The sequence below is a fragment of the Oryzias latipes genome, chromosome 5 (assembly GCF_053564925.1).
Source record: "Oryzias latipes strain Hd-rR chromosome 5, Olatipes_Hd-rR_3.1".
Lineage (NCBI taxonomy): Eukaryota > Metazoa > Chordata > Actinopteri > Beloniformes > Adrianichthyidae > Oryzias > Oryzias latipes.
Window position 1 is genome coordinate 32,138,502 of NC_136241.1, and position 23,030 is coordinate 32,161,531.

A 23,030-nucleotide genomic window follows, 5' to 3' on the forward strand; every position below is an offset into this window, starting at 1 on the left:
GATTATTTTTATAGAGAAGAGAACAAAATGAGGAAGTAAAAAGGAAAAAGTCTAAATGATTATGTTTTTGTGAGTTATTTGTATGCATTAATGTGCAGGTCTTTAAAATTCGTATGGGGCTATATATGTTGCAATTATTACATCATTCATTTTTTAATGATGAAATAATGTCTATTTTTAGTAGTAACAAGTTTATTTCAAATCAAATCAACATTTACCTGGAAAAAGAAAATATAAGTCAATACATGACTTGGAAAACAAGATTTGAAAGGGGAATGGAAGAAGCGAAAGCTTCCAAAAGTCCAAACCCTCACTCAACAACACTCATAACAACAAAACACTATCATTTTTAATATTGTGAGAATTTGTTAATTTCTCCAAAGAATAATAACATAAACTTAAGGGTTTTGCATCCTAAAATGCATTTAATTATTTAAAAAAACAATAACAACAAATTATGACAATATATTTTCTTCTTATTACATTATTTAAAAAAGATTTTTCATTTTGGTCCTTATTTACCTCTTTTTTTTTTACAGAATAACAAACACTGATATAAAAAAATCTCTCATGTTCTATTACTGACATCTTTTATATTGTTTAGATTTAGTTGCATTATTTTTTACTGACACTAATATTTGTAAGATGCTTGCATTTGCGTGCAGATTTAAACACATCACACTTATTTTTATCCCCTTCCTGACTTTAACTTACTACTTTAGTGCAAGTTTGTATTTGTTTTAGTTTTAGGACATGTTGCTGAACTATTAAAGAAAAAATAATAGAAAATAAGGAAAAAAATTGGTATACATACAGTTTTTTTTTTAACTGATTTTGTGCTACAATATTCATACAAGCAGTCATCTATATGTTCCTAAATTACACTTAAAGCATTACCAGCACAAGTGCATATTTTTTCTGGTCAAACAACCACTTTTATCATGATTTGCATCATATTTTGCATCTATTTTATCAAAAAATAAAGAAGGCAAACTTTATGAGCAAGAGCATCTGTGATGTTCCAACAAAAAACAAGATAAATACTTATTATTTATACTCCTAATCATCACTGCTAAATAAAAAAAACGTTTGATTTGCAAAAATGATCTGCAATTCATTCTTAAAAACTTCTATAGAAATCTGAAAGTATTTGTTTAGAAAAAAACAATATTTCTTTCTCTTTGAACTGATTGATAAGGCAGAGTTTCCGAGGATGGTGGAAGGATTAACGTCCTCCTATAGGTTCCATCCTAATTGAATGACAGAAGGGCTGTCTGAGACATTAGAAGTGGTACATGGGAAATTAATGAGGCCACCCAGGGGAATCAGCGAAATATTGAAAATTAATTAAAAAGCCAATCAACTAAGTGAAATATTTGGCCTTTTAATGACCACATTCTGTAACTGAGCTGCCAGGACAAACTGCGTTTGATTTTCAGGAGTTAACGTCAGTGCTAGCTACCGTCAATCATGTGCAGTGGGGAACTAATTTGACTGTGGGGAACACTCATGAATAAGTAATTGAAACAAGCTGGGTTTACTAACCTCTGGATAAGACCACTCTGGGGAGTAGTCTGTCACACCAAACAGTCTCCCAGACTCCTGGAGCAGTCCCAGAGCCCCCTGCTCAACCTCGGATGCTTGCAAGTGGCCCGTTCCGCTTCCTTGCTCCTCTCCTGCTGCCCCCTCCTGGGGCATTAAAACCCCCGAGACTGCTGCCCCTACTCCACCCCCGGAACCCTCAACTGAGATGAAATCATTGATGAGATCAGAGAATTGGCTTCCAAATGAGGCTTCGAACCCCTCCAGACTGATGGCTGCCCCTGCCCCAGCTGCACCGGCGTTCACACCCACACCCTGCTGGGGAAGCTGGGAGCCGTAGAGCCTCCCCTCAATGTTTCCGCCTGTGGGGATTGACTGAGGGCTGGCTACCACTGACCTGTTAGCTCCTGACAAGTTCACCCCGTTACACAGAATTTCATTTTCGCCCCCACCGCCTCCTCCTCCTCCTTCTCCACCACCACTGCCTGCCCTCTCCTGACCTCCTCCTCCAGTGTCAGCTGCAGGCTGGAGGTAATGCTCAGTGTCAATGCTTGCATATGCATCGTGGGAATCATGGGCCTTTAGTAAAAGCTCTCCTCCATTCTCTGTAGGTTTTTCCATGGTTCCAATTTCTTGGTGCCCCCTCCCTCCAGGCAGTTCAGCAGAAGGATCCTGGGCTGTGAGGGAAAAAGCCCCCACTGCTGCTGCTTTTCTGACACAAAGGGCCTGCTGGTCTGTGCTGGCTTGATGAAGGTGCGAATGGAGGTCCCCGTTGGACACGGGAGACTCAGTTGTGACCGGGGGCAGGCCGAGGTAACCTTGGGGCTCGGCGGATTCCTGGGTTGCCTTAGTGCCGTTGGCCTGCAGCTGAGAGGTCTGGCTTGTTTGGGGGGTCGCCTGGAGGAAAAGGCTTGGTGAAGGGTGGTGTGTAGACTGGGCCAGGGTCGGGACACAGGATGATGACATAACAGCGCTGAAGTCCATCTGCTCAAGGGTTGTACTGGGGCTGAGGCCGGTTCCTTCTCCCACATAGCTACTCTGAGTGGTCAGTGGCTGCTCTAGCGCTGCGGCTTCTGTCTTGATGTTGTTCACAAGAGCGGAGTTGTAGACAAAGCCATTGGAAGAACAGTGAAGCCCCCTGTCGTCGCCGTTACAGCCGTCAGTCTTCCCTCCGCCCCCTCCGTACGTCTGGCCCTGCTTGGGGTTATTGAGGAAGCAATCAGGGTCAAAGGTCATGGTGGTCTCAGGAAGGCTGACTCCTCCTGCAGCATCTAAAGAGCTGGAAAGGACCAACTCCCCTCCCTCTCCTAAGCCCACTCCTCCGGAAAAGGATGCAAACCTCTGGTTGTCAGGGGCAACGGCTAGCAGAATCCCAGTGGGGGTATTCTCATGGGTGGGTGCCAGCAGGTGGGTGTGGCCAGCCGAGTAAACTGAATCCCCAGTCAGCGTGGTGACCTCGGACATGAACACAGCAGTGCTCTGAGACAATCCGGCCCCGATGGTCAGAGCAGGGCTGTCTGCCATGTCACTGGTGATTGACAGAGGGGAGCTCTGGGTGGTGTCAGGCACCTCCACCTGGTTAGTGGAGGTAGACGATGACACTTCCATGCTGCTCTGCGGGAGCAGGGAGGGTTTGCTTATCCTTCCATTCCTCCGCTCCCCTCCGCCTGCTCTGCTCCTGCCCCCCCCAGGACTGGGCTCCGTCTGACCCTCCGACACATCACTGTTCTGGACCTCTGTGCCATCTGCTTCCTCGGCTCTCTGACCCGCTGCTGTGCTGGTTCCTAATGTTGTCCCCCCTCCTGCTGGCGCTCCCGACTCCTGCTTGGATGAGATGATGCGCTGCTTGACACTGGAACATTTTTGATGCAGGCTGCTTCCAGCACCTGACAAAAAAGGACATTTAAATGAACAATTAATCAATTAATAAATTACTATTACAACATTTCCAGCATTTTGGCATTACCTAACTTATGTTTGACCGTGCAGAACAGCGACCTCTAGTGTTAAGAATTCATACTGAAATCAATTTATGTGTGATAGAAATGTAATAATACATCATGAGGGTATTACAAGAGAGGCCAAATCCTGTCATACATGTGCAGAAAAGTAAAAAAAAAATGCCATCTGTGTGAACTTATGTCAACAAGCCAAATATTTTTCAAATGACCTTTTTTGACCTTCCAAACGAGACCAACAGACAAGCAAGATAGCACACAAATGTAGGCCTTTTTGTGTACTGAAGTTTTTACTTCCTCAGGCTGATTTATGAATAATACATGCTGGATATTTTGAGCACCTTCAGCTCTCTGTCTAAAATCTCTCCTTTCTTAGGTAAAAAATTGTCTCTGCCTCTGGGTGGCAGCATGGTGCTGGGTGTTGAGACGCAGAAAAAAATCCATAGCAAATATGGCTGGATGGGATGCATGCAGTACTTGAATGAGACTTTGAATATTTTAAGGAATCACATCGTGATGACAACATTTCCAGATTTCCCGATTCGTTTTTTTTCTAAGACAATCAGTAAGTAAAAACAAACTCATTTCCTTGTTTCTTTTTATAATTTCTTTTTTCTTTTATTACATATCTGAAGTGCAGGGCTAGTTTGGATACTTTTGTTGTGAAAAAGCCTTTTTTTAAAACTACTATTCACCGATGTTCACATGTGAAAAGTGAATGCAAATATTAAGATTCAGCAGTGAAACAAGCCTAATTGCAATTGTTGATTAATCTCAAACAAAGACACAAGAACGCCTGATTCTGTGCTTCAGCATCTTTTATAAGGATAATTAGGAATGTGTTGTAGGGAAACACTTGAGAAGAACAGTTTTTTTTTCTATTTTAAATTACAAGGTCCTTACATTTGTAAAAAAAAAAAAAAAAAAGTAGAAAAATAGAGGCAAAGTTAGTCGGAACTCACAATGACACCTTTGACCCCTTGACCAGTCCATATCAGAACCAAATCTAGCCTTTCGTCTCCCCGTTTCACCAGTATATTGAAATATTAGAAATCACATCCCATCTTAATTTGTAACACGAGACTGCAGCTGCAACAGTAGATGTGAAAAAACAAACTACTAATTTTAAAAGAACAAATAATAACAACAGGAATCACAAGTACACAACTTACTTGGAACAGCTCTGTGTTATGACTTTCTGAGAAAGATTATTATGAGATTAAAAACAAAAGCAAAACTTCGCCCTTTTTCTTTTTATATATATTTTGGTCAAATCAGAAAACAGATGAGCCATTTTCCTAACAGTTTTATTCTATTGTTCATTTAAAAAACAACACATTTTGAAGGTGACAAGTCTTTTAAGTGCTTACAGGATTTTTTTGTTGTCTGTCTCATGTTTCAATTGTTAAAGATGAAGGAAGCTGTATGATGGATAAAGAAACGCTTTCAAGTGCTTTTTTCTTTTTTCTATAACCCCAGAATCACACCCTGACCTAAAAAGGAGGAATGGGAAGGTTAAACTGCAACGATGATGAACTGTTTTAACCACCTTGCAATTTGGCAAAGAGCTGACTGGTTCCGCCACAGCCCGCCGCGGTGGCTCGTGTTTCAGGGAGCAAAAGAGTGAAAGCTGAAACATTAGAGTCGGACAGCAGAGGTAACTCACACATAGGCTTCAGCTGCCCTATTAGCTCCTCCTTGCTCCACTTGGCCCACTCCTTCCGATCCGTGTTGATGGAGCACAGGACGGGACCACATGGCTTCCCGCTGTCATCCACCGCCGGTACATTCAGGTAGTGCACTAACACGATGTCAGGGTTCTGGAGCACAGGGACACATGCGAACATGGACACAACGTGTTACTTTGAGATGGTCCTCATTCATGAAGCCATCGCTGTGGAAGGAATAAAACTGAAAAAGAGCTTTTACAAAAGGAATGACGGGGAGGGGAAGAAGGAAAGGAAAGTTGAATAGAAAGTGGAGGACGAGGAGGAGGTCAGAAATGGCGTGTCAGATAAGATTCTCTCACCTAGCCATAAAAGATTTAACAGCTTGAGCCCACTCATCACTCTCTAACGCAGCAGTGTCTACGTGTGTGTGTGTGTGTGTGCGTCCGTGTATTGGATATATGAGGAGGTAGAGAATGAGGAGAACAGATGGTGAGCAGTTCTCACTATACTATAGGTCACCAACAGACCTATGGAATTTCTACTCCATGAATGATTCAACAAGTGCGTTTGTGTTCCTGTGCATGTGTGTCTGTCAGAGAGAAGCTCTTCTTGATGAAAGATTCAATAGACAGACTCAGGTTAGGGGCTGGACCTGCTGAGGTGGAACACTTTTCTGTCCAAAAGAGGATAGCACGGGGGCAGCTACAGCACCCCGGTGTGCTGAGCAACATCTTTCACGGACAGATTCATGACCGTGTTCTTTGACGGGTTTGGATATCTTTGGAAAATGGTCCATTGCGTTTATAACGTAGATATTTCCCCTTCACATATTTTTTTAAAAGCTGAAACCAGTGATGCACTCTGACAAGTGAAAAGAAAAAAAAAAGATGGGCACATTTAAGTTTAGGGAACTTTTTGCAAATGTTACATCACAATAATGCAAACTGCATGGATGTGTTCCCATTTTCCCCGTTTGAAAGGTGCATGGATTTTCAACATTTCCCTTAACACAAACACAGGCAGGCAAAGAGGGAGGCAGGAAGCCTCAAGATCTATCACCAAACATGTCATCTGGAGATGATGAAGACCTGGTGACCATTTCTTGCTTGGTCAACAGAGGGAGAGGCCTGCTGCTCTCTGTTGTCTCACACATGAGTAGCAGAGGGAGTCCAACATCTTTATGAAAAGCAACATGCTCTTATACACAGGAGACTCCTGTGTGTGCGTTTCAGTGGGAGCACCTTGTGTGTATTATTGGTTGCTCCGGGGCATTTTCTTGGAAGCGACCACATGGCGAGCAGCACCTCAGTCCTTGATGTAAGTATTGAGATTCTGGGATCTCTCAGCAACACTGGTCGCAGGAGGTTACAGCCAAATTCTGCCAAAGCAACACAACGCTGTGTGGCACTCTGTCCAGCATAATCTAGAGAGGTACTCCAGTCAGCCAAACAACATTAGCTTTTACTACCAGTCCAGTGTTCGGATAGTATTTTCAGCAATCTGACTCTGCTCCATTAATTTGAAGAGGGTTGTTTTTATGGCTGCTTTATAGTTTAGCTTAATGATTTGTTTTGAAAATCTCACAGGTGACGTTTTTCATGAAGCCAATATTCTATATCATATCTAGCTGTCTCATTTAGTGATGAATGTAAAATAAAACTTAACACAGCACGGTTTAATTTTACACAAAAAAAGGGATGTGAAGTGGCCTGCAGTTACAAAACCGTCCTTGCTTAGAAAGTCTTGTGTTTTGTGCTTCGATGTTCGCCAGAAGGCAAGGTGGGAACAGGCTTACCTGCAGCAGCCAATAGCATCTACGGTGGAAAGTGGGGATGATGGAGGAGTGGACGTAGCAGCCATACAGACACTGGAGAGAGGAAAGGAGAGGACAGGAAAGGAGAGGACAGGAGGTGGTTAACAAGAAAAGAAAAGGGAGGAAGCCAGACGAAAATTGCAAAAAGGAGAGGAGGAGGAGAAAACAGGAGAGGAGAACTTAGGTTATACCCACTTAGGTTGTATTGATTGTGGGGCTGAAAGTAAATTGCAGACATGCTGTATGTGTTTCTTTTTTCTAATGTCTTTTCTAAAATACCATCAATCTGAGGTTGACTACAACAGAAATCCACTGCCTCTGCAGAAGAGCACATAAACCACTTGGAAGTCTCAGAAAGTTGTCAGAAAGTTGTCAGAAGCTTGCACACGACGTGAAAGAGTAAAAATAAAAGTGGACCGGACAAAGAGGATGAAGAGAATGCAAGGAAAGCAAAGCCAGTGTGGACTGTCAGTGTGGGCAAAATGAAGAAAAGTAGTCCTTAAGAGGGGGCTTAAGTGAGTGCAAATACTTATTCATCATCACCAAAAGAGGAGTAGAAGAATTATTCTATTTGAGAAAAAAAAACGTCAGGGACGAACAGTTTGATGATTTGATAACAGTTTCAAAGTAAACTGTTACCCTGCAATATTTGTTATCCCTTAAAGCAAACTATTTGGAGGACATGTGACTTTGTGACACGATTCTTTGTTGGAGATCAAAACATGTTACACCACTGACCTGAATTGTGGGGAAAATGAATTTCAGCATCCCTACTACACACCAGTGTGTTAAAGTTGAAAGTGACAAACACAGATTGTGCTAAATATAAGAAGGATTTTTTATTTATAGTTTTATCACATTACACCAGGCTTAGTATAAGCCACCTGAAAGGTTTTTCTTCATTGCTTCTTTCTAAGAAAAATAATTTTTTCATAGATTATAGTTATTTTTTTTTTATTTTTTTTATTTTTTTAATTTTTTTGTAATGCTTTGTAATGCTTAGTCTCATGTAATCATGTACTGCACCAAAATAAAACTTTGACCCAAAAATCGATTTTTAAACCAATTCTGGGGAAAGAGAATTGTTGCTTCTATGACTATCACCCACGAAAAGGCTAATCATTTGAACTACTTTAAAAGCGTTTCCGGTTGTATTTTGAAATTGTAATAATGCCGTTTTTAGACCAAATCAAAAACCTGTGTTGTTTTCCAGGAGATGGTTTTAGCAGAGCGGCAGGAGTTCATAAGAAAATTTACCTCCGAGTTGTGGGCAGGACAGGTATGGAGTAATTTTTTTGCCACCACATTGCACACAAGACTTTCTAAGTTGCAGATAAAAACATGAAATATTTGCTTTCAAATTTTTTTTGCTTTCAATTTACAATTTTTTTGCTTTCAAAAACTTTTCTTTTTCAACATTTTTATTTTGCTTTTTAATTTTTCTTTTGCTCTCAAAAACTATTTTTGCTTTTGCAAAACAAATGTTTTCGCATGAATCGTGTCTTATTTCGCTTTTTTCCTGTCTTTGATTTTGCTTACGTACGTTTCAGTTTAGCGTGACATAGCTGCCATCAAAAAGCAATTATTTTTTGAAAGAAAAAAAAGAAAAAATGAAATCAATTAAATTAAAAAAAAAGTTTTTGAAAGCAAAACTTTTTTTTAAACGTTTTTGAAAGCAAAAAGTTGTTTTGTGAAAAAAAAACGTTTCTGAAAGCAAAAATAAAAATGTTTAAAGCAAAAATAAATAAATTTGTAAGCAAAAAAAAAGAAAGCAAATATAATATATTTCATTTGTAACTTAGGAAGTTTTGTGTGCAACGTGGTGGCATAACTATTACTCCATATATTTTGAGTAAGCCTGCCCTCATTTCCCATCATCCCTTTGTCATGTAAGCTCACAGCCCCTCACAATCCCAACCTAACTTTACTGGTACAACAAAAATGGCGAGCAATATTGGAACTAAAGCTGTACAGATGTCACCTCGGACGAGGAAAACCAAGACGTATATGCAGATTTATTTGTCCACAAGATTTGTCCACACATTAGAGTGGAGCATGGAGCTTGTTGCCTGCCATTATGGATTTACGTCACACATACAATCTTTGTTAAGAAGCATTTTTTCGTTAGCTCTCGATTCACGTTGATTTGAAGAAAGAAGTACTCAGAAATGCAATTTTAAGCTTACTTTTCTTTAAACACGCTCTCCATCATGAGAAAAATGTAGTTAATAACCCAATTTTTTTATCAGAGTGGGTCTTTAAAAATGCACTAAAATCAAGATTTAAACCCCAACAAATGTTTTTTTTTTAAAGACAAAACTCCCATAAAATCAGGCAATCTGGCAATTTGCACTTTCAGCGTGTTCACTTTTTCTTCCCATTCACACTTAAACACACTTATATTTTGTCACCGTTTTTCCTCTTCTCAGAAGTAGCCCGCCCCTCTATCTAAAGTGTGTTTTGCCAAAGGCAGAGTGCATTTCCATATATTTCCATTTGGTATGAGGAGCCTCTCTACCAGGGTTATGTTTTTCTCTCATGCTTCCTGCCTCTCTCATCCTCCTTCCCTCCCTCTGTTCGTCTATGCTCATTCCCCCGTTCCCTTCCACTGCTCTACACCCTGCTTACTTGTTTGCTTGGGGTGGGACAGTGGGAGAGGTGACACAAACAATTACTGACCAAGGAGAAAAACATGGGGCTTATGCGTGAACGTGTCAGAGTATGTGAAGCAAGAAATGCAGACATGTTACACTGAGTTTGGAATTATGAATGATTAAATCTAAATATAATTTTTGATCTCTGTAGTGGCTTAGATGGATTTTCTTGTTTAGGGTCTGTGTGGATCCTTGTAGCACCTCCTTCACCCTCCAAAATCCACCTCATTCTATCTGTTTCTGACACATGCATGCTCACTCCTCTCACCTCCTGGTATATTCCTGCTGAATAATCAATTTTTGAGCTGGCTGGTGTGACTGAAACACACACGCAAACTCTCACACGCACAGACGCTGCCTTGAGACTGGATCGATACCCCTCTCTGTTCTGCTGAAGGAGGCATTGACATCATTCCTGGCCTAAGGCCAAACACACTCTTATCCTTCAGAAAGAGTGAGGAAGGGAAGAGCGGAGCAAGACGGGAAGCAAAAAAAAAAAGAAAAAGAGGGGGGCACTACTTGTTTTCAGGCCGCAAATTGGCCTGTAGCTTCAGCGGTGTGTGTGATTTTGTGTTCATTTGTGTTATAAGCATGTGTCTCCTTAGAGTCAAGGGGAGTAAATTCAGGGCAAGCTTGGCAGGGTAACAATTTCCAGCAGCAAACACGCTCATCGACTTGTTTTCCCTTTGCAGCCTCTTACCTCGACTCCCTGGACCTTCAGCTTCATGTGATCTTCTCGAGTGGTCTTCCCATCCTTCCTCTTCTTCCAGCAGTATCCATCTTTCCTGTACTTCACCTTTTTACGGTTGTAGAGGATCATAGAGCCATTCTGAGGCCTGTTGAAGCAGAGGATGGAGACTGTGTAAGGGATCTGATACACACTGTATTACTAAACTTGAATTGTGTTCATAAGAAATCATTTTGGTCAGCGCTTTACTCTGAAAATTGCAACAGAATTCAGATTAATTCAAGTCACGCATGCAAAGGTTTTTGATTTTTTTTCACAGTGACGCCACAGTCCATGAGCTCCCTCCCCTCTTATACTCCTCATGCTCCGACATGTTAATATTTTAGCAGGGTGATTTATTGGCACAGTGAGAGCATTGGCCTCTAAGCTCTCTTTCTTTACACACCTGGTGAGATGAACATCATCCGCAAACACAAACACAGAGAAGCTCACCAGGAGTCACATGTGCAAAGACAAAGATATTAAAGTGATGCTAGAAATGCCACGACCTACTGCGGCGTGTTCTCTGGGCTCAATGTCAAACCTGCTGCTCAGCAATCAATCATTACACTTTAAAACATCAGGGACAGGTATGTGTGTGAGAGCAGGAGAAATGCTTCTGTGCCTTATCTCCTGACAACAGACAGAGAACAGACCTGTTAACAATCAATACATTCACATATATACTAACGAATGCTCTCTGAACACGTGCAGACATGTGTGCACAGTTAGTTTTATCAGGATATTTCACTGAATTACATTCATTTGTACAATATAAGCCAATTAAAACCAAACCCTTTCTAACTGATGTCTTATCCTAACTGTGCTTTATAAGATAAACAATAGAAATACAAAAACAAAACATGTTTTTTTTATGTTAAACTCTGTACATTTTCTAAATAAAATGCTAGATATTAGGGGTGTAACGATTCATTTGAACAACTGTTTGATTTATATCATAATCTGTGGTTGTTAATATGATTCTTGGTCAATTTTAGTTAATTTTAATCAATCTGATTCACTGACCTAAAATCGATTGAGGACCTTTTAGCAAAAAATTCAACCAGTCCGACTCAGAAATACTTGGTACTGAACAGGTGACGTTTTCCAGATTCCTTGTATTTCTTGCAAGATAATCAAGTGTAAATAAATATGTGTACAAACAATCAAGTAAACAAGAATGAATGTCAAATCCATTCACATTTTAGTTTCCTAAAGTTCAGCCCACTGTTGCTTTTTCACATCCAAATAATTGAAAGAGAACTTTATTAGAACATTCTACCACACTGTATGGTCACCTGTCTTTGCTAAACTCAAAGTATTTCCACACATTGGACTGGAATGATGGACTGATCAGTTTTTGGTTTCATTGCCCGCTGTTGGACATTTTTACATTATAGTAAAATAAACCTACCATACCTCAATTCAAATGATAATTTGTAACATAAGCATAATTTATTTATTTTATTTTGAAATGATTTTATATTGGTATAGTTCGATTCGATTAACTTGCCTCAGACAATTTGATCTCCTTGGATCAAAGACATATTGCTACAAAAGTGGAATCAATAAACTACGTTGCTTAATTCCACACTTGCCAGTGTCTGTATTAATTTAAACAAAATGCCTTGATTTAAATGCCTTGATGTAAACTGTAGGCATACTTATATACATATATACTATATATATATATAAATATGAATGGTACGGTATGGTCCAGTCTGGTCTTTTGAGCCTTTCCATTATGGAATGGACCAAAGCGTACCATTTTTGGGGATTCCGTTGGTTGTAGGTTCATAGGAAAATGGAATGGACCACTTGGGGCGGAGCTACTGTTGAAACCCGTAAATTGGCTGAAGGTCATTACGACAAAAGAAAGCGACAAAAGTAATCCTCTTCACCGCTCACAATCTTCTCTGAAACAACATTAAATGACTGGTATGTGCAAAGTATCAAAAACCAAATGGAAAAAAATCAGCTGCTGGATGACCTCCACTGTTGTTAGCCACATGCGCTGTGGCGGTCCAATTCAGCTCACCTGAATTGCCTGGACCATTCAAAACTGGACGGTACCGCTCAGTGGAACCAAGGCTCAAGTTTTCTTCTTTTTGTTCCCTTTCATTTCCCATATAGGAACGCGTGAAAGATCTTTTGTTTTGGTTGTTTTATGGAAATGAAATGAAAAAAAAGGAAGTGAGGAATTGAATTTAATATAAATCTATTAACCGATCAAGTCAATAAATCATCACACCCCTACTAACTAAGGTTGGTATGAACCAGAAGTCCAAACAAGTTGACACACACTCACTAGGTGTCTCCTGTCTCGCTCTTCTCAGTCAGTAACCCTCTCCAGGTTTTCCCTTTATTTCTTTTTCCGTCTCCAGTTCTTCTCACATTCTCATCTCATCTGTTCCATCCATCCAAAGCTGTCTCTCCTCTGCTCCCCTCTCCTCCCTGAGTTTGATGTTGGCGTTTCTATATGGACCGAGATGATTGCAGTGTACCCTGAACACAGTGTGTAGTGAAATTGAATTTACTTTGAGCTGATTTTCTTTGACACCTTAAATCTGTTCTGTTTTGGGACGAAACTGCCAGTTTCTTAGTGGAGTGGAGACCCCCACCCTCCGATCAAAGCCAAGTATAGTCTATGTCTCGGGCTGTGTGAGTCATCTCGGAGCTGCTGATTCTAATTATGTTACGGAGAAGATGGATGAGATCAAACGTGTGCTCGTGTGTGGGCGGCGAAGGCATGCGTGCTCATATGCGATTGTGTGTTCAAGGAGATTCATGCACGTGGATGGAGCCTCACAAAACCTGTGATTCAGGAAGACATAAATGCTATTGATTGTAACTAGGCTGTGATGTGTGGGATATAAAAAGCTTTTCCACCGTTCCACAGTGTAGCAGAGCAAAAACAAAGAAGGCAAGGAAGGAGAAGGGAGAGGAAGGGAAAGACAGCATGATAAAGAGCTAGAGTGGGAGTGAGTCCGGTAAGGGAGGAGAAAGGAGGAAGCGAAATAAAAGTTGTGGCACCATGAGGAGGCAAGTCCACTTTGAGCAGGGGAGGCAGCTGAGTGAGGGGAGAAATCAAGGTCGTTATTATTATCTGTATGTTGCAAAAACGCCTGCATGCACTCTGATGCAGACACGCCATGCACGGAAAATGCTTTCACAGAAATGTCACAGGCTCTGTTAGCTGAGCTCTTTCCATCTGATGGGATTAGTTGTAATCTGTTCTAATCGCGCCTCGTGTCATGTGTAAATAGGATTATATCTAACTGCTGCTCAATAACACCAGTATGACTGCTGCTGCTGCTGCTGCGGCTTCTGTTAGGAGGCTGAGGCTGTACAGCAGCAAAACCAATCAATGAAAAATCCATCCACAACATAAACCGTGCTGGTGGCCCCTGGGTGCTCCTGGTAAGAGTCCTTCAGCCGGCACAATAGAAAAAAATAAATAAATCACAGCGGCTTGGCTTCAGGTTTTCAGCAATGTCAGTATTCAGAAATGGTGTCATAACATGCACTTGCTCAACTTTACTTTCTTTTTCTTTTCTTGCTTTTTTTCATTCTTATTCCCTTTTCACAGTATATATACCTAGATCTGTATTAACTAAAGCAAATGTCAATAAGGCATTCATCAATAATTCAACTTGCCCTTTTCTCCACTCTTTTATTCCTCCTCCTCCCTCCATCCCTCTTTCCTGGCTCCATCCACTCCCCATTCTTGGAAAAGAGCCACTTATGGTTCTTTCAGATCAATGAATATTCAGTTCTGGCATGTGAATTCCTTTTCACACCCCTCCTTACAAACACATACGTCCCCCTCCCTTCACCCCCCCCCCCCCCCCCCAACCTCCTATATCTGAATTATACATCAGTTATACTAATACATTTACATTCATTAATACTTCATTTCCAGCTGACTGGGTACTTTACTGTCAAACCATGTTCTAGTGTGTTCTCTACATGTATAGCAGGCTGTTAGCAGGAGGAGGACGGTCGGCGTGCATCACTAAAGATTTAATCAAAAACAAGCAGTCAGTCAATGGGATTAAACCAACATCAGTCACTGATTAAATAAGTCTCTGGTCAATAATACTTGCCTCAATGTTTATATCCATTAGGAACACCCTTTAGTCACAAAAAAGAAAACCTACAACTACATAAGAAACCACAGATGAATGCAGCTACACAACATTATTTTATATTTTAACCTCCTGACTACCAGCAATGTAAATGTGTCCTCTGTAGAAGATGTTCCTGAACCCAACCACTGCATTCTACTGAATTAGCTCTTATTAGTATCTACAGAGGACATGTAAGGTATTTCAATGGTGCCAAATGTGAAGGGGTGGGGCTCAGGGAAATGTAGTTTTTGGTGGATTTGAAAAATGTTTTGATTGGACAACTTTATTTTCTAGTAATAAAAACATTATATGATATGATATGATATGATATGATATGATATGATATGATATGATATGATATGATATTATATTATATTATATTATATTATATTATATTATATTATATTATATTATATTATATTATATTATATTATATTATATTATATTATATTATATTATATTATATTATATACCCTGGTCTGGGTTAATACTCGATTCTGATTGGCTGTGGGGTGTGAATTAAAAAGTAATATACCACACCTTGAAAAACAGGTTGTTATATCTTATTTTGCAGAAAATCAAAACAGGAGGAGTAAAAAAGATGGGTAATTTTATCGTTTACTTTAATCGGTTTGGTTAATTTCATCATTTTGTAGACTGTGATGCAGCAGAAGAGAAAGAGGAAAAAGAATCCAAGAAGGAGGAAAAAAATACATGAGGAGGAATTGAACTATTTGGAGTTTAGACTTCTTTAGAACAAACATTTGCTTCATTTGAACAAAAACAAGCGGTTATAGGGGAACCTTCCCTCTAAACGGACGCCATTTTGAACCCATCATCACGATCAGCTTTCCTTTGCCGCTGCATTCGAGGCCATTACCTTGTCAAAGCGTTGCACCACATATCAAATAGTCGGCTTTTTGTGAAAAAGCGAGTTAAGCCTTAAAATTAACAAGAAGAAAGCACTAAAATTATTTAAAAACACATTTCTTTTGTAAGTTGCCATTTTATAGGCAGGGTAATGCCCTTCAAGGTGTCCATTATCAGAGATTAATGGAAGAAACCGTCAGGCTGTTTTTCTGTGAAGACCATTCGTTTCTGATAATGGACACCTCGTTGGGCATTATCCCTTACATGTATCTCATCATATTATATTGACTTGGCTGTTTACGACACAATTTTTTGGTCACCTTTCGTTTGTTAGTGGCCTCCTGAAGTAAAAAGGTGGGTTCCTTGTAACTTGGCTCACAGCTGCAGTTTTTTTCTTTTTTTTCCCAAAAGCGCTCCTCAGAGGTGCAAGATTGGTCCTGAGTTTATTCCAGTGGTGCTCAATCTGTCTGACTGTGTTTTCATTGAGTTCAAACTGAGATGGCTTCAGGCATTTTCCAGGCTCAAACGTCTGATTTTGAACTTAATCTATGCCATTCAGGACTCCACAAGCACATCGAGTGCACTTCAGTCTTTAATTGAGGTCTGTTTATTAGATTAAACAAAATACAAGCTCACAAGCTTACGTTATCATCACATTTCTTACAAATTCACTTCTTTTTCGTTTTTACCTTTAAATTATATATGACTACTGGACTTTTTCCTTAATAAATGATGAAAATCTTTATATATATCATGTATTATTTATTTATCAAGGTTTGTGACTTCTAGGAAAAATGTGGTGAAGCCATTGGAAGTTCACCAACAATCAAGAACCGCAGAACATGATGGACACGAACATCTCCTCACCTGGTTTTTGGTGATGTTGTAAGCCACTCATCATGCTTCTCAAAAGTGATGAGATACGCAGCAATCTCCTAGGAAAGATGGAGAAAATACACAACGGTTATAACGGTGTGTGTGTCCTTCAGAAAGTGTCAGCGCAAGATAAAACATAACAAGTATTTCCAGATGACCTGCCGATTCCCACACAGAGTGTCGCTATCTGATTGCCATGGTGAGGCTTGGGCAACCGATTGGTCACACAGTAGCCAGTTAGGAGACAGAGACATAGGAGAGACCCTCAGGGCCGACGGCCAATCACACTCACCGACACACTGATGTCTCCCTCCGCTGGGAAGGAAAAGCTATCTGCTAAACACACTTGCTGTACAAATACACACACACACACACACACAGGGGGTGCAGACATATACACTATCTGTGAGTGCACTGATAGGAAAAGTTTTCTTGTACTCTGCAGTTTCCCAGTTTCCCGTCAGATAACTCCTAACTTGATTTTTAATTCCTCAGGCTCTCCTTCCATTTCCTCAGCCTTCCTCTCTGCTGTACAGTGTTTCGTTTCCTATTCCACACTCATATGAATCCAGTAAAGAAAATGAAAGCTTAAACCATACAGGTGCACTGTAGCAAGAGAGGTGAAAACACAATGTCCATACGCACCCATAGACAAAGGGAAACTCCAGAAGAAACTATTGTTCAGAGCTGCTGTTTTTCAGTTTTCCTGTGACGCTTCGCCTTTCTTCCTTTGCCTGGTGAACTTTCTCACCTTTAGTTCCCTCCTTCCGAGAGCATCTCAGTCTGTCTGTTGCAAACTCCCATCTCAGCCACTTGTTGTGAAACACTGTGAAATGTAAATTGTCCTCTTAAGGCAATCAGTGTTTGAAATACTGCACAAAGCAGTAGTGAGGAAGACATCAACACTCCGGCACTCCTTCATCTGCCCTCTCACATCAACACTCTCCTCTCCAGACTTCTTCTTTGTCACTTCTCCCTCAGTGTGTATATGTGTGCGTTCAGGTGTTTGTTGCAAAATGGCACAAGACATGACCCTGACCAGACAAAAGAAGGGAGGAAATTAAGTAAGAAACAAAAAAAAGAGAGCAGCTGGAGGGTGCTGGCACTTAACTGGATTGTTTTTTTAGTATCCTCCATTTGATCCTGGCGTCCCAGCCCCCAAGAGCCTTATTCTGAATTTATTGCACTGTTAATATATGTATATGTGTGTGTGTGGGAGGGAGAGACTGTTATCACACCCTTAATAATTATCACTACCAAGTTGGCTGGTGGTAATGTCTATAAAACTACTCATATGTCTGCATCCAGGCGCATCTCTTAGCCATGCCATGGCACAACAGACACACCAACACACACAAAGTGCCCCATTCATTTATGCATCTATTCATTAGCTGTGACAGGCAGCCACCTCTCCTACTCCCAAACCACTCTGCAGCAAGTCAATATCCTATACAGCCTCCACAGCTCCGGCCAGGTACTCGGTCTCCCCTAGTGACTGTCAGCCAGTGGGAGGCGGGAGGAGAGAGGAGAAGAAGAGAGGAAACGAGGGTCTGGGAGAGACAGAAGGATGGGAGGATTAAGACGGAGGGAAAGAGACTTGCAATTAAAGGCCTGCCCCATAAGAGCCATTAAAAAGCCTGAAACAGAGGAGTCAGCTGAAACGGCTGCCTGACACACACTCTAAAACACACCCACACAAACACACACAAGTCATGGTCCACACATGCTGCCACTCACACACCAACGGGAAGAGTGACAGAAGTGAGTTGGTGAAGGTCGATCCTGCAGGAAGTCACAGTTATTGTCCCAGTGGAAACAAATGATGGAGCACTGTGAGCACGCCCTGTGACACCCTAAACCTTCAGGAATACTGCCAGTGAGGGTACGTGCACATATGCATAGGTGCACGTGGTAGTGTGCACAAGCGTGTGTCATGAACACAAGGGCAGTGATGGGCGTCTTGCTCCAGGGATGTAGTCCAGAAACCCAGACGTTCTGGATGTCTGTGTGGGAATAATTCACTGTGATAGGCACAGATGAAGGCATGCACACACTCGCTGCACAGCACACACCCAGTCCTGTCTATGAGTGTGTGTGCATGAAAGAAAGTGACTTAAGAAAAATCCAACAAAGCAGAGAGCATGAGTGGGAAGTTAGATTGGAGCGTGCGCCGCAGTTGGGGAAATCAGCCTCCCACTCACGCATCACTGAGACCATTTCCCTCCAAGAAACTGGTGGCACAGACACGGACACACACATATACACGTGTAGACACGCAAAACACCCTGACGGGTGATTTCCAGAGGAAATGCATGGTGAGGAGTCTGTGTGCAGGTTTGTGAGCGAGAGTGTGCACGTTTGAAGCCTAATGATGAGCATCACCCTGACAGAGATCCAGGGAAAACAGAGCTGTATGTGAAACTGGAACTGTCACATCCATTCGAAGTGCCTCCAATGAAAGCTGCCGCGGGCTCACTCCACAAATCGTTTGGCACTGCGCCGTTTATTTTGAAAGAGAAGGAGGTAAAACTTAAATGTCCTTCTCAACTATACAATACATTTCTGACTTTCACTTGAGCACGGCAGCCCCTTGCACGTTCAGGGGGGAAAAAGTGCGCCACCATTCGCCAGGAGAGGTCTGCTGATGCTACAATTTGCTTCTAAGCACCTCCACTTCTTCCCAGAATAAGCCTGTTGGTGTCGGATGTTGACAGGTACTATCTAAAATGTTATCTGTTATCACTTTGCTCTTGTTATTATGATGTGGGCTTCTGCAGCGTTGTCTCTTCTCACCCCATTCACAAGCAGTCATGTGGAAAGGAGAATACACTTTCTATCTTGTTTGTGTCAGAAAACAATATAAATGATCAGATTTTTAAAGCCAGATAATTAAAAACTAGAAACAAACAACGCCAAATGACAAGTAATACTTCCACATAAGCTAAACCAAAACCGTAAAGTAGTGGGTAAAAACTGTTTAAAAGCCCTTTTATCAGCAAAAATGTCAAGTCCTTTTTTTTTAGGGTATTATGTGTCTTTCCAATTGTTGTGGAGATGCAGCAGGTCCTGTTAATATGATGCACGTGATAAATTACCCATGAGCACGTGTCAGCACCTCTGTGAAACCAATAGTTTTGACAGTTTGCTGGTCTTCTGCAGCGTTCTGGTGTGTGCAACACCAAAGGAAGAAAAAAACCCACAGTCACAGCAGTGATTTTATAGAAGAAACATTTGCCCTCCATCAAGTTAAGGTCATTTAAAATCAATGTGGGGTTCAACTTTCAACAGAGAGAAAGGTTAGTCACAATTTTAAAAACTCAACTCGTCTCCCGGAAATGTATCCTGTCAGGCTGTCAAATGGTCAAAAATATAGAAAGAATTACAGTTCAATGCCACATTTTGGGACTAAAAAAATGTAAAAGTAAAACGATAAAGGACTGAGTTGTTTTTCACTTATATGACTTGTGGATCTTGCAGTCATTGGGTTGACCATGACCTGTATAAACAGTTTTTTTTTACTGTATTATGGGGCCATCTGTCTGACAGCTAAAGCTCGGTTGAAACTGGGTCAGAAGCAGAAGAGAACAGAAAGCCTGACGCAGGAGAACTGAATTAAGGTGTTGGAATGGACTCAAGATCTCCATACGACGGAAATGTTTCTTGTATCTGAGCGAATCTTTGCCCGTATACGTTTCTGTTCTCCAACACACAGAACTCAGCTAATCGGCTCTGGAGATTCCAGATAGTGAGATGTGTTTTTTTTTTTTTTAATCAGGTGAGATTTGGCAGGCAGGAATAAGGACTGTGGGTGCATCTGAATTTTTTCAAATGCTACATCCTAACTTTTTTTTTTCTACGCTCCACTCCTTGAGCCTGGTGGATAACATCATAGGTCAAAGGAAAAGAAAAAGAAAAAGGAAAGACTCAAAAGGAGAAAGATTTCAGGATTTGGATTCCTTTAGCTGGACAAACACTGCAATGGTATTGACCTAACTAATTACAAACATAAAATACCAGAAAAGAAAATTAACATGGTTTAGTCAGTCGAATTGTTAATTTATTGTATATCTTTTACATTTGTATTATTTACATTTATGTATTATTGTGAGACTCTTCTGGTTTATATATACATTTTTTATTTTTGTTACTGTATTTTAATGTTATATAATATGGTTATTGGTTGTTTTACGAAGAGATGATTGACTAGTTATTTTAAAGACCCACTCTGATGAAAATGGTGTTTTTGCCATATTCTTGTGACATTTTACTAAAGATGGAGGGTGTATTTAAAATTACATTTCTGAGTATTTATTCTAAAGTTAAGGAGGCATAAAAAGTAAACACCACGCCTTCTTAGGTTTTAGTTTACAGAATGAGAATATCAGTACCTGGAGGCCGTGTCACACTGCCGCTTAGTACAATTTGCGCACATTACATGGGGGAAAATTGGTCACATTTGACTCTACATGGACATTACATGTATACATTGCACTGTTAATATGACATTTCTTTAGTGATTCATGCATTAATTACCTAACTTTAACATGTAACGTGTATCATATACGTGATATAAAAGGTGTACACCGGTGATACGTGTATGACTGTATGTATGTCCGTACATACACATACGTAGAACGGTCGTGGAAAGCCACAAATTTGCGTACACATCTTGCAGAAATCACTCGCAATTGTTTAGGATACACGTATTAACTGCATATTAAATCTGTGTGTCAGAAGTCAGAGCTCTTTTCCCCCCTCTGGTCACCAGCGGGAACCATCTCCAGAGTTCTAACCACACTACATCTCCCAGCAACCCCAGCGCACACTTCCTGGAAGCCGCACACCTGACTCTCATTTCACTCGATCAATCAAAGCATACTTAAGCACTGAAAAATGGTTTTTAACCATTCTTCTTTCGTTAACGAGCGTTATATCCAGGCCTGATCTTCTGATTTCCTGGCACTGTTCTGTATTTGACTCCGTTTGCCCCAAATCTCACCCGAACCCTAACTTCTCCCGTTTCTCCTTTGATCCTCTCATGCTCGTTATTGACCCCCGCCTGCCTGACCCTGATTTAGCTTTGTGGACTTTTAGCTGAGCTAATAAACCTGCTGCATTTGGAAGCAGCCACCTGCTTGTTCTTGTGTAACAGTGAAATGTGCATAAACTGCGTAATTCTCAACTGCCCAAATGTTATGAACAGCTCAAATCCCTCGACGGACATCTGCGCACATCGACGAACGATAAACATAAGAAGCACTTATGAAATACATATATCACACATGTATCATGAAAGACCAAAATTTCATTCATGGAAAATGTGGAAAAAGGTTCATAGTGGCTGTGTGACACAGACTTTTGTTAAGGATGATGCTTCATTGACTTTTAGAAAACCTCAGTCTATAAAAATCCTTCTCTGTGATGCGACACTAATCCTGATAATAAACTATGTTGTTAGGAAGCATCTTACGAAGCTCCTAAATGGACATAGAAGTTCTGATACGCGTCTGAACTAATTGGTGCACACCAGTTAGGTCCAGTCAGCAGAAAACAGTACTAACTTTTGTTTACTTTTAAGTCCCTTTAGGGCTCTGTAGTATCTGACTTCTAACTAGCTAACTATATCTGACTTGCAGTATCTAACATTTTTACTGACTCCCTATTTTATTAATTTTTTACGTTTTACTTCAGTTTTCATTAAATACATGATTTTCACCTATAAACTATTGTTAATTCTTTTTCTCAGTATATTTTTTACATTTCATGGACAAAAATGTAAATAAATACATGATTAAACTGCCTTTTGTCAAAAAACAGAAAGTACTACATCTAGTATGAAAATCTAATTGGTTTCCCTTCATTGCAGACTTTTAGACACGTACCTTTACTTTACCTTTATTTATTTATACAGCACCTAATCCCAACCCAGTGTGAATGTGCAGACACATGTCTTTTTTAAAGGCTCCGTTGTCTGCCAAGAAATGGGGAAGAGCCTGAAAACACTGGAGGTAAAGTGCTATCAGCTCTCAGCATACCGCTCCCTGCAACCAAGTACACAAATGTGGTGAAGTTGTAGGCATTTTAGTTTTTTTAATGAATTCAGACCAACAGCTTTTTGGGAGAAAAATCTGCAAGTGTTCTCTGGTGCTTTGTGCAACCTCTCCAGGCAAAGAAGTTAAGAGAAAAAAAACAAGTGCTCTCTTTTCTTGGCTTTGCTGTTGACGGTCCAAACAGTGTGGCCTAATGATGATCACAAAAGGACACATTTGGTCTTGAGAGACGGTAAAATATCAAACTTTGCACAGAGGAAATGTTTTGTTTTAAACCATGTACGCAGCTCGGTAATGGCATGCGCCTCAGCCTCCTTTGCGTCCTTTGTGAAACAACACCATGCTTCAGCTTACTCCTATGAGTGCCATCACTAATTGCTGGGTTGCATGTGTCCCCATGCCCTGTGAACATTGTTTTGGTGCCCTTGATAGAAAGTGGAGATAAAATAAAAAGAAAGTAGGTGAGGTGTTTTAAATTAGTTTGGGTTGACATTTGAAACTCCATCTGCAGGTTGATGGTCTTTGGACAGCTTTAATAATCAAAATCTACATAACTTTAGTTAAATATCGCTGTACTTAATTAACATAATGTGACCTGGTTGAGTATTGTATGCATTACTGCAAAAAAAAAAACCTTTTTGTAATTAAAGTTATTTTCTGCTTACATTTTTGTTAATTATGTTTTTTTTCTGATCAGTGCATGTTTTTATTTCTGAATATAATTTAAAATATGTGTGTTT

General features: G+C 40.5%; 1 protein-coding gene across 4 annotated transcripts in view; it reads right to left on the minus strand.

The window, feature by feature from the left end:
* Nucleotides 1–23,030, minus strand: part of LOC101172238 (calmodulin-binding transcription activator 1) — a 69,955-nt gene that overhangs the window by 16,555 nt on the left and 30,370 nt on the right. For all 4 annotated transcript variants that reach the window (XM_020703551.3, XM_020703552.3, XM_020703550.3 and 1 more), the window contains exons 4-8: nucleotides 16,232–16,299; nucleotides 10,338–10,473; nucleotides 6,966–7,037; nucleotides 5,167–5,320; nucleotides 1,546–3,428 (exon numbers count right to left, since the gene is read on the minus strand). In XM_020703551.3, the coding sequence (XP_020559210.1) occupies nucleotides 1,546–3,428; nucleotides 5,167–5,320; nucleotides 6,966–7,037; nucleotides 10,338–10,473; nucleotides 16,232–16,299 (2,313 nt within the window). The remainder of the gene's footprint in view (nucleotides 1–1,545; nucleotides 3,429–5,166; nucleotides 5,321–6,965; nucleotides 7,038–10,337; nucleotides 10,474–16,231; nucleotides 16,300–23,030) is intronic.